The 16,683-nt window shown below is 40.1% G+C and overlaps 1 protein-coding gene across 11 annotated transcripts in view; it reads left to right on the top strand.

The window, feature by feature from the left end:
• The window catches only part of L3MBTL3 (L3MBTL histone methyl-lysine binding protein 3), a 127,507-nt gene that overhangs the window by 25,678 nt on the left and 85,146 nt on the right, over positions 1-16,683 (top strand). For 9 of the 11 annotated variants that reach the window (XM_019420634.2, XM_019420630.2, XM_019420631.2 and 6 more), the window contains 7 exons: positions 5,758-5,869; positions 6,242-6,316; positions 7,797-7,956; positions 9,325-9,457; positions 11,530-11,614; positions 13,753-13,844; positions 15,971-16,075. In XM_019420634.2, coding sequence (XP_019276179.1) covers positions 5,758-5,869; positions 6,242-6,316; positions 7,797-7,956; positions 9,325-9,457; positions 11,530-11,614; positions 13,753-13,844; positions 15,971-16,075 — 762 coding nt within the window. The remainder of the gene's footprint in view (positions 1-5,757; positions 5,870-6,241; positions 6,317-7,796; positions 7,957-9,324; positions 9,458-11,529; positions 11,615-13,752; positions 13,845-15,970; positions 16,076-16,683) is intronic. The other 2 variants (XM_053904496.1, XM_053904495.1) reach the window with 1 other exon arrangement.

Raw genomic sequence — 16,683 nt, 5'->3', positions numbered from 1 at the left:
TGGACAGTCTGTCACTGGAAAAATACCCAGATTTTAGTTGGGTTAGGTTGAATTAAGTGCAGTGTGCCAACATATCTATCTGTTTAGCTTAACAAAAATATCGCAGTGAGGTTCAGTGAATTCTGAAAAGGAGATATGGTTTTTAGTTTTAGTTCTGTATGTCCTTGAACTAGTCAGTCAGTCTCTTCAGGCCAGTTTCCTCTTTGGTAAAATAAGGAATTAAATGAATACTAAGGACTTTATCTGCTCTAACATTCTCCAAATGTTCATCTGGATTAGATACGATGGGAATTGAGTGCTGAAATTTTTCAGAAAGAAAAACCATTCCAGACGCTCATAATGTCAGCCTCATAGTAGCTATATGAGCTTTGTCAAGTTATTTAAATTCCCTAAGTTTCAGAATCTTTATGTATAAAATGAGGAAATAGAATCTATGTCACAAGGTGGTTATAAGGATTGAAAAATATAACATATGGAAAACATTTAACAAATTGTATTTTTTCTGGCTTTGTGATATATTATGTAAATTGACTTTTTAAAATTGCTTTATTCTCATATTTTGCTTGTACATTTTTGTCCCTTCTTCTCAATAGCTTTTTTTTTTTTTTGATGTCAGGTGGATGATGAAATTTATAATTTTTGTTCAGTTAGGTTTTGAACTTTCAATCCCTAAGAAATTTAAATTGCCTAAAGGTTTTCTAAGCAATAGATCTTAGGAATTAGCCTATTACTTTTATTAAGGTAATCAGGTAATTAAGCCACTTAGTGGGTATTATAATCTGGTTTATTTTATTTGACTTTTAGGCTCATCTAATTATGTGGGTAATTTCCATGTATCCAGTTCACTTCATGTACTGTAGACAGTTTGAAACCCCACTTCTAGAAAAAAAAAAAAAAGAAAAAAAAATTTCTGCTTCATAACCATTTTTATCTGAAGAGATTCAGATAGTCAATTGATTGTGTTAATTTAGGAATCTGAATCACTTGCTCCTAATATTAATATCTGAGTTGCTTCAGAGATCTGATTGAGAAATTGATTTTTCACAAAATTAAGATATTAAAAACTTTGAATAAAGCATGAAATTTGCTCTTTCACATCATGCTTTGCCTACTTTACATTATTTTTTTTTTAATTTTTTTTTTAATGTTTATTTATTTTTGAGACAGAGAGAGACAGAGCATGAACGGGGGAGGATCAGAGAGAGGGAGACACAGAATCTGAAACAGGCTCCAGGCTCTGAGCTGTCAGCACAGAGCCCGACGCGGGGCTCAAACTCACGGACCACGAGATCATGACCTGAGCCGAAGTCGGACGCTTAACCGACTGAGCCACCCAGGCGCCCCCCTACTTTACATTATTGAAACTACTTTTTTGTAGTGGGTGTAGGCATGTAGATTTCCTAATAAACAAGGTGCTATCCTAAGACAAGAAGCTCAGGTTAGTTCAGCCAATACAATCAGCTGCTACATAGAAGTCAGTTTTTTATCATGTAAACAGGTTTTTATATGCTTCGGTTTATTACCATTTTGAAAGTATGTTTCTCTGTAAAAGCCTCATGATTGCTGGCCAAATTATATCACTCTTCTGCTTAAAAACTTTTAGCAGTTTCCTGTCTTTCGTGGCAAAGTCAATCCCCTTAAGTTTACCCCAGAAGTTTTTGGTGGTCTGGCCCCTACTTTCCCCTGGCTGCGTCTCGTTTCACTCCTCAGTGCCATCTTGTTTCCTTTCCAGCCCAACTGTCTAGTTGAAGGCTTCAAACCTTCGTTCCTTTATACTGTTTCCCTTGCCCCTTTTCAGGGAGGCTAAACAGCCTTTATATAAAACAGAGCGCAAAAACTTTTTCCATTCAGGTGCAGTAGGGGAAAGAATAGAGAGCTTACTCTCTGATGAACACTTTATCTGTATCCTTGTATTTAATCCTTTCATTTAATCCTTTTGAGGTAGTTCCTATCATTGTTGTCAGTTTACAGATGGGAAAACAGAGGCCCAGAATGGTTAAATCATTTGCTCAAGGTCAAGATAATTGGCAGAACTAGGTCTAAAGCCAGGCTTTTCTGATACTGGAATCGATTCTCTTACCACTAGTATACTATAGTCTAAGGAGAGAAAATGTTTTCATATCAAAAGAGATACAGAGAAAATGTTACAGCGATTTAGAAGAGGTATCATTTTAGCTGGAGGGATCAGGAAGGCTTCGGGGAAGTAGTTGTCATATGAGCTTCAGGTACCTGAAAATAGGTCGGCATCTATATGAAGACTTTTGTGGGTCAGGGACAGCAGGCAAGAAAGAGAAGGGCATAGAAAAGAAGGACTAGCATAAGAAAGTATAGTGTTAGGGGAGAACAGCAAGTGTCCAGGGGCCTCCTTGAAAATATTATAGTCATTAACAAGACATTTTTGTTTAAGCAAGCTTTGGAAACTGCACCGTTGCCTAATTATTCTATAAAATGGCAAATTAGTATTTGTAGACTAATATCTCAGGGCCAGCCATAAGAACAGGCAGGCAATGAGCGGTAGCGGGAAGGTGCATGCTGGGGCTCCCTGTCCCTAAGCAATCTCTCTCTCTGAACTTGTAATGATGTCTGAAACTTATCCACAGAGGATTATTCCTCTGGGTCATAAGGATTTAGCCATTTGGAATCCCTCAGTAAAATGCAGATATACTCCTGAGAGCGATAGCATCTTATCTAGTAAGAATAGTTGCCACTTAACTGAGAGCAAGACCCTGCGGCAGCAGGGCAGAAACCCAACTGGAAACACTGTGTTCATAGTGCACGGTTTTGCTCGTTGTGATTAATGTTCAGAAAACTTTAGTTACCAAATATCTTTGCCCTTAAAACAGATTGGTAAGTAGAACTCATATTTCGACATTGAAAGTAATAAAACAAAACAAAAATACTAACCTCAGCAGTGTCTTTTAAGGATCTGTTCTTAAAGATAGGCAAAAAGCAAAGGATCCTTTGCCTCTACAAGCAAAAATAAAGAGAATTGAATCAATTAAAGGTAGTTCAAGCCAGGCCAAACAAACCTTTGCAGTCCCTTATATCTTTCAGGCATAATTGTTTTCTGATTGACTCAGATGTTTCCACTAGTAGAACAAATTACAGTGTCAGCTGATGTGTTTGATGTACTTATTTAATAAATTTCTTTTGTAGAGTTTATAATTTTGATGTTCTTGATTTGGAATGGAGTCACTCAGTAGATTGTTATGCTGCTTTTTGGATGTCTAGGTTAAAAGAACTCATAACTTTGAAAAAAGGAATAAAAGTGATTATTTCAAGTTTCCATGGCTCCAAAACCATTCATGAAAGCATTACCCATTTCTGAGTGTTTTATTGGGGGGAAAAATGTTAGGGAATGTGTCAGTCTTTCTGGAATGCTATCTGTGGAACTCCAGTAATGTTAACAGCACCTAACAACCTATGTTGTCCAGCATTTTCAGCAGTACTAATATTGTGAAAGACAGTAAATCCAAGTTGAGAAGCCAGAAAAAAAAAAAAAAAAAAAATTGATCCCTGTGTTTTTTTTGCATATGACAGGATACTTTGAAAACACTTTGCGGTTAATTTTTGAGATAAAGTAACTTGGTTAGAGTAATGTTCTTTACTTTTTCAAGGTTACAGGATGCCTTTGAGACTATGATGAAACTGAAGAACCCTATTCCCAGAAAAATATGTATGTGTCCATGACATCATTTTGTATGAATTTCATGGGATTCTTCAATCCCCTGAAGTCCAACTATAGATACCTGACTTGCAGGAGTTAATTGTGTCCCTAAGTGTCATGACACCTTTCATTTGTGCTTTGGCTATAGGTCAGTTACTGGCAATAAACATTATAAGGAAAAGACAACTAGGATTAATTGTTGTATTGTGGGGATATTACCTTTTAACTTTGAAAGTATTTGAGCTTAAAGCTTCCAAGTGTCGTAACTCTGGATTTTTATTCAAAGATTCCACTCGGTGGTGTTCTCTTTCTCATTGTTGGAAATGCAGGGTGGCTTACAGTGTAGCAGTAATTTGGAAACTTACACCACAGGAGATTCTCCATGTGATGAAAATGGTGCTATTTTTCACATTTTGTATTTTTCAAATAAGTATCAATTAATATTGACATCTAATAAAAGTAAAATTACCTACCTGGACTGAATTATAAAGGTGATGCCTAATGCCTTTTTAAACTTTGATTCAGAATTGATTTTCTGTGTTCTTCTTTACTATCATTAATTAGTAATCATTATGGCTTGTTTTTTCTGTTCTTGCCCAGTAGATGGTACTGTCAGCTTTATTTTGAAATATTCTGTTTTCAGAGTGGATCATTTAAAAATTTATTTTCCCCCCCAAAAGTAAAGTTATATTTAGCTCCTTTCCTCCCAGTTAACTTTTTGCCACTTCCTAGCCTGACATTTTTAGGCGAACACACTCAGTATAGTATACACATGTTACCTGGGAACTTGTATCTGAAATATGTAATAGAAGAAACCATTTTCACTTTCCTCAACTATTTCAACTTCTTCAGTCTAAAAAGCTTTTAATTATTGTACACTGTGTGCATACAGTTACTTAAGGTGCTGTTTTTACCTGGTGGAAAGAATAATTAGTAATTTTTGTTTCAGCTTTTTCTGACTTGTACTCTGAATCTAGTTTGGTTAAGTGAATGATTCTGTTGGCATGTTGACTAAATAGATGTTTTAGATTGCAAAATGGAAGGTCTTAAGCCTAACTGCTACATATTTGCATACTCCTATATTTCTGTGAAAGCTCTAAAAACGTTAAGCGAAAAGTCGTATAATCCTTTTGAATTGTGAACTTTCCAGTTCTTCGTCAACTGTCAAAATTAGTGGATCCCTAATATCATTCTATTTTATGGGAAAACAGAGGAATATGGAAAACTTTGAACTTCATCAATAGGAGAGTACACCTAGTTGTTTCAAAGAGGATGGAGGGGTCCCTGCACATAGATAGTGGGTAAGCCTTCAACATGCACACACAGTACACCAGGATGTTAGAGGAACATACTAGGTTTGCAGCTTGCCATGAGGTGAGAAGAAATTTTCAACATTTGGGGTCAAAATGTCCATGAAGTCAAAACGCCTGTACTTTTTAGTGATAGAATTGACCTGTAGCTAGCAGATTTGTTCAGATCTCGTAGACGTTACCTGTTGTTTGGAGGATTAGAGGTGAATGGGGTGGAGAATTCCAAAGAGCAGTGAGAGAAAGAAGTGGAGAGTTGGGGGTCACATGGCTCACACTTCAGCCTTCCTCACCTACCTCCGGGAATATAAGGATATACACGTGCAGGTCATTATTTCCGGAATAGAGATTTCCTTCTCTTGGACTAGGTGAGCTCGGGTGAGATAAGTTGATTCCCGGGAAGATAGTAATTCTCCTTTTAGTAATTTTGGTTACTAAGGAAGAAATAATATGAAGTAGGAAACAAAAGTCCTAGCAACAACTGGTGTTCAGAATTATAGGCCACATTAAGTGAGCTGGCATCTCTATAGCACAGTGCAGGGCTGGTTGTATGGTACCTTAAGAAGTACCTTGCTGCTTTGTTCTCTTTTTACTTCCCCGAATCCCCAAATCTGTAAAATGCAGAGGGCTTACTGCTGGTAGAGGGCTTACCTAGATACAGTTGCTCAAATGAACTTTTAAAGTATAACTAATTTGCTTAAAGACTTTATGTGTCCACCATGAAATGACTACTGTCCTGAGCACCTTTGTAAGTTTTGCCTCTTTCTACCATATTGTCGCTAGTTTCGGGTAAACGAGTTTGGAGCCCTGGAAGTTATCACAGATGAGAGCGAGATGGAAAATGTTAAAAAAGCAACAGCTACCACAACTTGGATGGTACCAACTGCTCAGGAAGGTAAGACTGGGTCGTCTGCATTGCCATTTTCTTTCTTTTGAGAGTTTTAAAATAAGAATTACCTAGGTTTTACAATAGGCTGGAACTTTGAAGATCCTGGGTGATTTTCATGTCACGTGTTCTTAGGTGAATTTCTATAACAAAACTCATATGGAACCAACTTTTATATTTTAAAATAACTATAAACTGTCTTCTTTCCTAATGCCAGATCTGTAATAGCACAAGGTTAATTGGAAATTATTACCAAGTAAATCCAGTGTTGCAATAGCCTACCCAGGTGATTTAGCCAAAAGCCTGCCACTTTTTTCTCATCTACTCCGATGGTTGTAACTAACACCTATATGCTGATGACTCCCAAATCTATATCTCCAGCCCCGACCTCTCCCCCGAGCTCCAGGCCCGTATTTCCACCTGCCTACTGGACATCTCCACCTGGATGTCCCACAGGTACCTCAAACTCCACATGTCTGAAATGCGATTCATTTTCTATTTCTTTCTCCCCTTCCCCCAAACCTGCTCTTTCTTCTGTAACCCATATTTCAGTTGATGGTAGCACCATCCCCCCCAGTGGACAAGCAAGAAATCTAGGAGTCATCCTGAATTCGTTCTCCCCCAGCCCCATGGCCTGTTACTCCATCCTGTTGGTTTTTATTCCCTAAATATGTCTCAGATCTGGCTTCTTCTACTAATGACCACTGCCACTGCCTTAATGTAGGCCCTTAGCAGCTCTCACCTGGACTATTGCAGACTCCTCCTCGAGAATCACTCTGCTTCTAATTTCACCTAATTTATCCCGCACCTTCAAGTCAGAGGAACTTTTGTAGATTGCTTTTCTGACACTTCACTGACTTCGTACTGTCTCTTTAGCTGAGCCTGCAAGGATCTGGGTGGCACGCGTCCACCTGCTTGCCTTGTCTCTTCGCTCTCTGTTCTGTTCTCTGTACACCGTGTTCTGGCAGTGCCAGCAGCACTGGGTTCCATGGAATTCTCTCAATGCATCATGTGGTTTCACACTCCCTTGCCTTTGCTCTTGCTGCTGCTTCTGGCTCAGATGCCGTTTCCCTCTTTGTCCAGTTGGTTAATTTCTCTTGGCCTTCCAAACCCAGTTGAGGCTTTATATCAGAAAATCCTTCCCTGACCTCACCCCAGGCCGAGTGAATGACTTCTTCCTCTGTACTACTCCTGGAACTTGTTCATGCTTTGATTACTGCATGTATCACATTTTATTATAAGTATTGGTTTTCTTGTCTGTCTTCTCCTCTAGACTGTGAGCTCTCTGGGGCAAGGTCTATACTATCATTATCAGTGTCTAGCGTAAATTGGCACCTAATGTTTGCTGAATGCATGAGGAGCCTAACAATTCAGGGGAAAGGAAGTGTGAGTTCCTAAATGATTTGGGATAATTACGATTTAGGAGATCTGCTACCTTCAAAGTAAACTAGGTGTCGATTTAACCAATTTAGTAGAAAAAACCCACTCCTCAAAAGGTTGTAAACATGAAATAACATACATAAGCCTTTTTGTCAGATACATCCATAAAATAGGATTCTGCAGATTACTAACAGTTTCATCTTCCAAGTATAGTGAAGTATAGTATACTGTACTTCAAGTATAGTCAAGTATAATGAAATTTTATTTTACTTTGAACTCTGTAGAAGAAGCCTTAGACAAACTTTTATCTTTCCTGCAGAGTATTTTTGTTGTGTAAATGATTTGAGTGGTTCCTGCCAACCCCATCCTCTTCTCCCTCCCAAGCACAGTAGGTTGGTCATTCATTCATTCAGCAAATATTATCTTTTATTGTGTTGCTAACAAAATTATTAGAAGGAAAAGTTTGTGTTTTGGAATGTTTTCTGTCATGGTTCTAATTGTTTTTTTCCGTGTGTGTTTTTTTTGTTTTTGTTCTTTTCCCCTTTTCATCTTCTAGTCTTTTCAGAGAAGACTGGGATGCCTTTCAGGTTGAAGGATCCAGTGAAAGTAGAAGGGCTTCAATTCTGTGAGAACTGTTGTCAGTATGGCAATGTAGATGAGTGTCTTTCTGGAGGAAACTATTGCAGCCAGAATTGTGCCCGGCATATCAAAGACAAGTAGGTTTTTGCCCTGTTCCATCTATAAAATGGGTTTTATTTTATTTATTTATTTATTTTTAATTTTTTTTTTTTTTTTTAATGTTTATGTTTGAGAGAGAAGGAGACAGAGTGTGAGCAGGGGAAGGACAGAGAGGGAGACAGAATCTGAAGCAGGCTCCAGGCCCCGAGCTGTTGGCACAGAGCCCAACGTGGGGCTCGAACTCACAGTCTGTGAGATCATGACCTGAGCTGAATTCAGATGCTTAACCCACTGAGCCACCCAGGCGCCCCTATAAAATGGGTTTTAGAGTCCAAGGTGCTAAGGAATACTGAGGCTCCCTGACATCTGTCACACCTTCATGCTCCTTTTTTCCCCCAGAGACTTTTCCTTTAGAGATCTGTGGACCCTGATCCCGTTACTGGACCTCCTGACTTCAGTCATGTCTGATCTTAGTTGTACTGCTTAAGTCCTACCTACAAGTACAACCTCTGCCTCTTTATTTAGCCTTTTGATTCCAGTGAGTGCCCCCTAGCAAGAGAATATTTAAATTTCTCTGGGCTACATACATTTTGATGGCGCTGATGTTTATGGAAACAGAGTTTTGTTTTTATGTTGGGGGGGGTTCTTCAGTAACTCAGCTAAAACTCCACAGGTTGGGAACCAGCTGACTGAAGATGGCCATAGAGAGTGGCTTAATGAGTCACAATACTGTAGATTTCTGTAGACTGAAGATTATGAGACAGGGACGTCCGCTGTGGCTGGTGGTGCTATGTGACTCGGCCATCTGGGGACTGTCTGACAAAGTTCAGCTTCTCACCGAGGTGTATTTCTTCATATAATTGTCTAACACAAATAAGTGACTTGACACTTATATTTTAGTGGAATTTTCCAGGTATTTTAACCAGGGTAGGCCTGGGAATTGTCTGTTTTTGCTGGCCAACTTTTATTTTACAAAGTTATACTTGGCCTTTTTTAGTTGCACTTGTCATTGTTAATAATTGCTAGATCTTTGCATTAAAATTGCCCCGAATACTAAAATATCTCTAAGTAATTGATTCTTTTATTAGTATGGATGGCAGATGTGAAAGACCGATCATTTTAAACTTGTTAGAACCTGTTTCACATATAGTACTGATCCCCTTTTGAAATTAATATATAAGCTAGTTTCCATTTTCTGCTTTGAAGAGTCATATATGATAATGGTTTTAGGTGTTCCTTAGCTATGATATCCTAATGCCTACACTCTTCTCCTGGTGGTTAAATGTTTTTCCTTCTCCTGGTGGTTAAATGACTTTTTTTTTTTTTTAAGTTGCATGATAGTCACCATGTAGATGTTTGACAGGTATTGTTTTCCTGTCACTATTTTGGGTTTATAAATACAACAGAGATCAGAAGGAAGAAAGGGACGTAGGAGAGGACAATGAGGAAGAAGATCCTAAGTGTAGTCGGAAGAAGAAACCAAAATTATCTCTGAAAGCTGACTCCAAGGAGGATGGAGAAGATCGGGATGATGAAATGGTTAGTATCTCTGATGCAACTACCAAAGAACTCAGGGTACTTTTTGTTGTTGCTGTTGTTTACTTATTTCTGAGAGAGAGAGAGAGAGAGGGCAAGCTAGGGAGGGGCAGAGAGAAGGAGAGAGAGAATCTGAAGCAGGCTCTGAGCTGTCAGTGCAGAGCCCGATGCGGGATTCAAACTTATGAACCGTGAGATCATGACCTGAGCCGAAGTTGGACACTTAACCGACTGAGCCACCAGGTGCTCCGATACAGGGGCACTTCTTCAGAGAGTAACACCATGGTCAAAGGTGCTGGCTGTGCAGCCAGTTATCTGACTTCCAGGGCTGGTTCCATGACTCTCTGTGTTACCATCAACAAATTACCTGTCTACCCTCTTTGGTATGGCACTGTCTGCATTTCAAAATGAGAATAATAAATAATAATACTCCTCCCTTAGGGTGAGGAAGTAGGATGTGCTGAAATTTATTACTGGAGAGAAAAGGCAACAGCAAAACCTTCAGTTGTACAAATGAATCTTTAATTCCTCTTGATGGCGAAAAATGTCAATCCCATTTTGGTAAATTACAGACAGATCTCATAAAACTATGTGAGTAGGTAGAAAATGGCATATAAATGTCAGGTATATTTAGGGGAAACTAATTCCAAATGTGCTAATTAAAACATAAATATTGCTAAAGTACATATTAATGGTCCTATACGAAAAGAGAACTTTGAGGTCCTGAAGCATTTCCCTTCAGATCAATACTGAGCAACCAATTATTTGCTAGTCTTTCTTCTAGGAGCTGGGAACACAGGGATGAACAGCATCAGGAGAACAGGGTCTCTCCTCTCAGGGACATCACATTCTTTTAAGGGGACATATAATAAACAGGAGACGTGTCAGCCTATGATAAATGCTACGGTGAGAAGTACAGGCGGGCATGAGAGTTGATTCACTGCTTCCAGTTGGGTTCTCAGGGAGGCCTCCCAGAGAAGGTGGCATGAACTCTGTGATCTTGATAATAAGAAGGAGCCAGGTCTGTTAAAAGTAGGAGTGAGGAGCCCCCTGGGCAATGGAGTGGCTAGGGAAGAGTCCCTAAGGTGAGAACATGTGTAATATGTTTTGTTGAGGAAATAAAGACAATGTGGTTGACCCTTACAGGTGAAGGGAGGGTGGAGTAAGGTGAAGCTGAAGAGGTCCAGCCTATGTAATGCTTTATGATAAACCAGAATAATGGGGTTTCATTCTGTTTTGTGTGGGCTGGGACTGGAAAGTTGAAGGCAAGGGAATATGTTGATAGGGTTTACGTTTCCAAGTGATGGCTCTAGCTTTGATGTGTGACAGTGAGAATGGAATCAAGGAAGGCTGTTAGTTTATTGCAGTAGACTAGCTGAAAGGGCTGTGTAGGGTAGAAGTCACTGATTTCAGGGTAGATGTTAGAGGCAGGGTCATCAGGAAAGAGGAGTCAGGAATAACTCAAGTTTTGGCTTGAACAGTCGACTGGATAATGATGCCATTTATTGAAGATGGGAAGGCAAAACTGGAACACAGAAGTTAGAGTCCTTTGGAATCAGGAGTTTGAGATGCTCGTTAGGCTTCCAGGTGGAGATCCCAGGTGGGCAGTCGGGTTCGTGAGTGTGGAGTCAGGGACGAGGTCAGGGGATATGACTGTGGATATTTGGCAGACAGATGATGTTTAAAACCCAGGAAGAGGGATTCGATAGAGAAGAGAAAGGGACTGGATTAGAGGAGACATCAGCAAAGGGACTGAGAAAGACGGGCCAGTGGGGTGTGAGGAAAATCAGAACAAAGTGGTCAAGGAGCTACAAGAAGAAAGTGCTTCAAGAAGGCAGGAACAGTATCTGTGCAGTTCCAGAGTGTAATTCTTGGAAACGTTCCTATTTGGTAATGACCTCAGGCCAAAAGCAACACAGTTCTCATATGACCTATATTCTTACTTTCTTTAAAACTTACAAAGTGAAATTGAAGAAAAGTACAAAAAAGAATAATGCTTTCTGACAGCTCTCTAACTTTTCGTTGGTGCCAATTTCATGAGCTTGTAAAATCGTGATTTCCCTTTCTTGCTGTAGGAAAACAAACAAGACGGAAGAATCCTGAGGGGTTCGCAGAGAGCCCGAAGGAAAAGGCGAGGTGATTCAACTGTAATAAAGCAGGGTAAGTTGATGAAAGAAATGGTTTACTTGTGACTTTATGAAATGGAGAATATTTCACAAAGGTAGACATTTTAGTCTTAATTATAATGTACACAAGGGCCATTAAGGTATTGTTTTGGGTCTTTCTTTGATTAAATTTTGTCCATAAAAAGCGGGGTTTGAAGAAGTAGATAAAGAAAAAAATGGAAATGAGTAACTTTTGAATAATGTCAGTGCAAACTTGAAAACATCTTCCTATGTTTTTCTGTTGAGTAGGTTTTTTTCTCCTTCTGTGTGTTTTCTAAAACCTTTGTCCTTATATCCTAAGATTTTAAGTTTTTTTTTTTTTTAAGTTTACTTATTTTGAGAGAGAGCACAAACAGGGGAGGGCAGTGAAAGAGGGAGAGAGAGAATCCCAAGCAGGTTCCACACTACCAGCATGGAGCCCGATGCAGGACTCAAACTCACAAACCATGAGATCATGACCTGAGCCAAAATCAAGAGTCAGACACTTAACTGACTGAGCCACCCAGGCGCCCCTAAGATTTTAAGTTTTTAATGTTTGATCTCAAACTTTAAACTCCTGATGTGGAACCTTTTTTGCTTCTTTCATTGTTCCTCGGGCAGCACTTTGTTTTCATGACAAATCCAGTCCTCGGACCCTTTCCTTTTGTACCTGACTGGATGAACTTGAACTCCATGTGCATCATGGCCCTTTGGCCACTTCCATGGAGGCCTCAGCGTCCTCCACCAGGTTTTGTCTTGCCTTGTTGACCCATAGCATCTGCCTGCCAGCGTGTCACGTGAGGTCACGCCACTCTGTGCAGCCCCACTGCCGACCTCTCTGTTCATGCTGTCCCTGCAAATCGGGGCCGTGAACCCAGTGCGCCTTTTACTGCGTGGACGCCTTCCTGTCTTGTTCATCCCTCCATTTCTCAAATAAAGCGTGAACTACTCCCACCTGCCTCAGGCACACAGCCTGGCGTTTACATTCTCGGGGGATCATGACCTTCTGTTTTACATCACTGAGATTAGAGGGGGGTAAATTTCTCACTCTGCTCTCTGCCTCACAAATGTTTTAACCTTCTTCTCTTCTACCTTCAGGGCCCTGACTCTTTCTGGAATCTTGTTCCTTTAGTCATTTATTTTTCCCTGTTAGGTATTCAGATATTTTTCTCTTCGAGCTCCATCTCAGCCCGTTCACATCTCATCCCCTAAATACCTTTCTCCCAGTTTTGCTACCCATCAAGCTATTATGCTCTTCCCTCATTTCTATTATCTGTTAAATTAACCCAGAGTAAAAGTGATACTGGCTGGTTGCATATCTTTACCACTTCTGTATTCTTTTGCTGCTCAAAATCTGGCCCTTGCTAAATTGATATCCACCCCACCCCCCCCCACCCCCCCACCCCCCGCCCCCAGATTAGCAGCCATTCCCTAAGTACTCAGTGCACTGCCCTCTTCCCAGTCCTCAGCTTCTTTATCTCAGGAAATTTTTTTTTTCCAAATATTTATTTATTTTTGAGTGAGCACTTGCAAGCAGGGTAAGGGCAGAGAGAGAGAGAATCAGGGGATCCAAAGCAGGCTCTGTGCTGATAGCAGCGAGCCTGATGTGGGACTCAAACTCAGAAACTGTAAGATCATGATCTGAGCCGAAGTAGGACACCTAACCAACTGAGCTACCCAGGTGCCCCAGGAAACATTTTTTTTTAAGTTTATTTATTTTGCAAGAGAGAGAGAGAGGGAGTGCATGTGCTCAAGTTGGGGAGGGGCAGAGAGAGAAGGAGAAAGAGAGAATCCCAATGCAGGGCTCAAACTCACGAACCGCGAGATCATGACCTGAGCTGAAGTCAGACACTTAACCGACTGAGTCACCCAGTCGCCCCTCAGGAGGCATTTTTTGATCATCTCGTTTCATGATACTGTTCTATCTCGGTTTCCTGCCGTGTCTCCTTCTTTTATTCTAAGTTCTTCTGCACCTACCGTTGTAACTGGTTGTACACCACAGTTTACTTCTTAGCTCTCGCTTCTTTGGGAGGCCTGGGAAGAGGCTGAGAAATACCGGGCGTGGTAGTAGTCGGGGAAGTGAGACTTCACAGGATACCCCTTTGACTTCCTAGATTTGGAAACCCTATCATCTTCGTCTCACTTGCTTTTCAGGCTTGCCTCCTAAGGGAAAGAAAGCCTGGTGCTGGGCGTCCTACCTGGAAGAGGAAAAAGCTGTGGCAGTGCCAGCAAAGCTGTTCAAGGAGGTATGGGCGCTTCTAGAAAGCATTGTCTATAAGAGAGAAGACTCTGGAATTCTGATATGGAATTAGCATTGATGTTTCCAGTATGTGTTTGGGAAATGTGACTTGGGATCATTTCTCAAGCATACTGTTTTCATGAGTGTATTTACACGGAGGAGTAACTCCAAGGGCAACTGACGTGCATGTGTACTCACAGTCCTCCAACACACACGGATGGGCCCACATGCAGACACACATGCTCTTTCGTCTCGACATTTACTGGGATTTCACTCACGACTTTTAAGGGGGATTCCTCTACTGTTGCTGCAAAGCTAGTAGATAAAGAAAAACCGGCATGAAATTTCGTGTCAACATTATGGCTTTGGGAGAAACAAAAACGAGTGACTGAGGTTTATATAATTTCTCAAGAAAACCCTGAAAGCAAGTTACCGTGTTACATTAACTGTAGTAAAAACATTTTGTCATAAGTGATTTAAAATCAGTTAGAATTATAGACACCAAGTGAAGTTCTGAGTAGGGGCTGCTGCCCCTGGGCTGAAGCAGGGGGGTCAGCAAACTTGTTCTGTGAAAGAGCAAGAAGGTATGTGTTTTAGGTTTTGTGGGGCATCAGGTCTCAGTTGCAGTGACTCAGTTATGTTGTTGTAATGAAAGCAGCTATAGACGATATATAAATGAAGGGCTACGGCTGTAGTCTACTAAAACTTTACTTACAAAAACAGGTTGAGGTTTGGAGTTGACCGAGAGAGGATAGTTTGCTGAACCCTGATTTAAATTATTTAATTATATTTAATCATGGTACATGATAAATCTGTTGATACCTTGGAATATATGCATTAACATAGGGAGTTTTTTTTGTTTTTAAATTTTTTAGTGTTTTATGTGTTTTTAAGAGAGAGCGAGCGAGCATGGGGGAAGGAGAGGCAGAGAGAAAGGGAGACAGAATCAGAAGCAGGCTCCAGGCTCTGAGCTGTCAGCACAGAGCCCGAAGCGGGGCTTGAACCCACGAACCACAAGATCATGACCTGAGCCAAAGGTGGACGCTTAACCAACTAAGCCACCTGGGTGCCCAGACATAGGGAGTTTTAAAAAAGTGAACGGAGAGTCGATGTTATAATGATTACATCTACATTGAGAATATTATTTAAACATAACTGTAATTACATATGAACTTGTTCTATATAATTATTTTCTGTAACTTTGATTCTTTGTAGACTAGACCTTTTTACATGTAAAAAAAAAAAAAAAAAGCTTAAATGCAGCTAATTACTCGAATCAGTAACACAGTCATGTAATCGACACTATAAAAGTACCAGAAGAATATGCAGTATGTCCCTCAGAGCCCTGCCCTCCAGGTCCCAGGTCTGCCTCTCCTGAAGTGATTATCACTGCTCGCTCTTATATTCCCTTCTCACAAAATTCTGTGTCCAGATCAGCACAGACAGACACAGATCCTGTCCTCCCTGTCGTCAGCCAAGGGGTAGCATACGTCACACATACCATGTGTGTTTTTTTAGACTTTGTTGTTTTTTTTTTAACTTAGTTTGGAAATCTCAGTTCGTTATGCCCTTCTTCATTCTTCTATAATAGTGCATCGTGTGGCATCTTAGGTCTGTTCCATAACAAGTTAAGCTACTCCCTATTGGTTGGCTTATGTGTGTGTGTTAGTATAGGACACATATCATACACACACACAACACACACTTATGTTTTAGTGAATAGCCTTGTACACCTGTCATTTTGCACACATGTGGATATCGCTGTGCACTAATTTCCTAGAATTAGAATTCCTGAGACAAACAGAACGTCCTCTGTTTTATAGATATTGCGAAATTGCTACGGGTTGGGCCACTTTAATCCCTGCTCGTGATGTACGTATGTGCCTGTTTCTCTAGAGCTTTGCCACCACTGTGTAATCAAACATTGTGATCTTTATGAATCCGATTAGGTAAAATATATTTGAGTGTAATTTTACTTTGTATGACTCTTACGAGTGAGGTTGAAAATCCCCTTTCTTTTGGATTTTTAAGAGTTGTTTATGTATTTGGTTAGTCTTTAAGAACGTTAATAATTCACACTTTAATTAGGCCTTCAGGATAACATACTAAAACTGCTGTCATTTTGCATTTTAGTATCAATCCTTTCCATATAACAAAAATGGGTTTAAAGTTGGCATGAAATTAGAAGGTGTGGACCCCGAACATCAGTCCGTGTACTGTGTCCTCACTGTGGCTGAGGTAAGTTTGCTTTGTCTTTATTTTTGCAATAAAATGGTGGTTACGGGATTTTAATAATGGGGAAAAGTGCCATCTGTTAAGTACTGCTCTACACCAGGCATGATGCTTATTGCTTTGTACGTGACCTCATTGAATCTTTGTAAGATTCATTTATAAGCTTTGCAGGTCCTGTTTTTTCATCCCTGTTTTATTGATAAAGGAACTGAGGTTCAGAGAGGCTAAGTGACATATACAAGGTCACACAGCCTCAAAGTGGTAGAACCAGGATTTGACCCCACGCTATCTGACTCCATAGCTTTGGTCATACTGTGGTTCCTTAATATAAAAAAACAGACCAATAGGTACTTATAAACTTTTAATTTTTTAATTTTTTTTTTTTTTGTTTCAAGTTTTATTTAAGTTCCAGTTAATTAACATATAGTGTACTGTTAGTTTCAGGAGTAGAATTTAGTGATTCATCACTTAACACATAACACCCAGTTCTCATCCCAACCAGTGCCCTCCTTAATGCCTATCACCCATTTATCCCATCCCTCCACCCTCCTCTCCTCCAACAACCCTCAGTTTGTTCTCTACAGTTTGCCCCTCCCTCTTTTTTCCCCCTCTGT

Source organism: Panthera pardus, unplaced genomic scaffold, assembly GCF_024362965.1.
Source record: "Panthera pardus isolate Hobbes unplaced genomic scaffold, ASM2436296v1 HiC_scaffold_17, whole genome shotgun sequence".
Classification (NCBI taxonomy): domain Eukaryota; kingdom Metazoa; phylum Chordata; class Mammalia; order Carnivora; family Felidae; genus Panthera; species Panthera pardus.
Note: the sequence above shows the minus strand (reverse complement) of the source record. Positions and strands in the feature narration are given on the sequence as shown.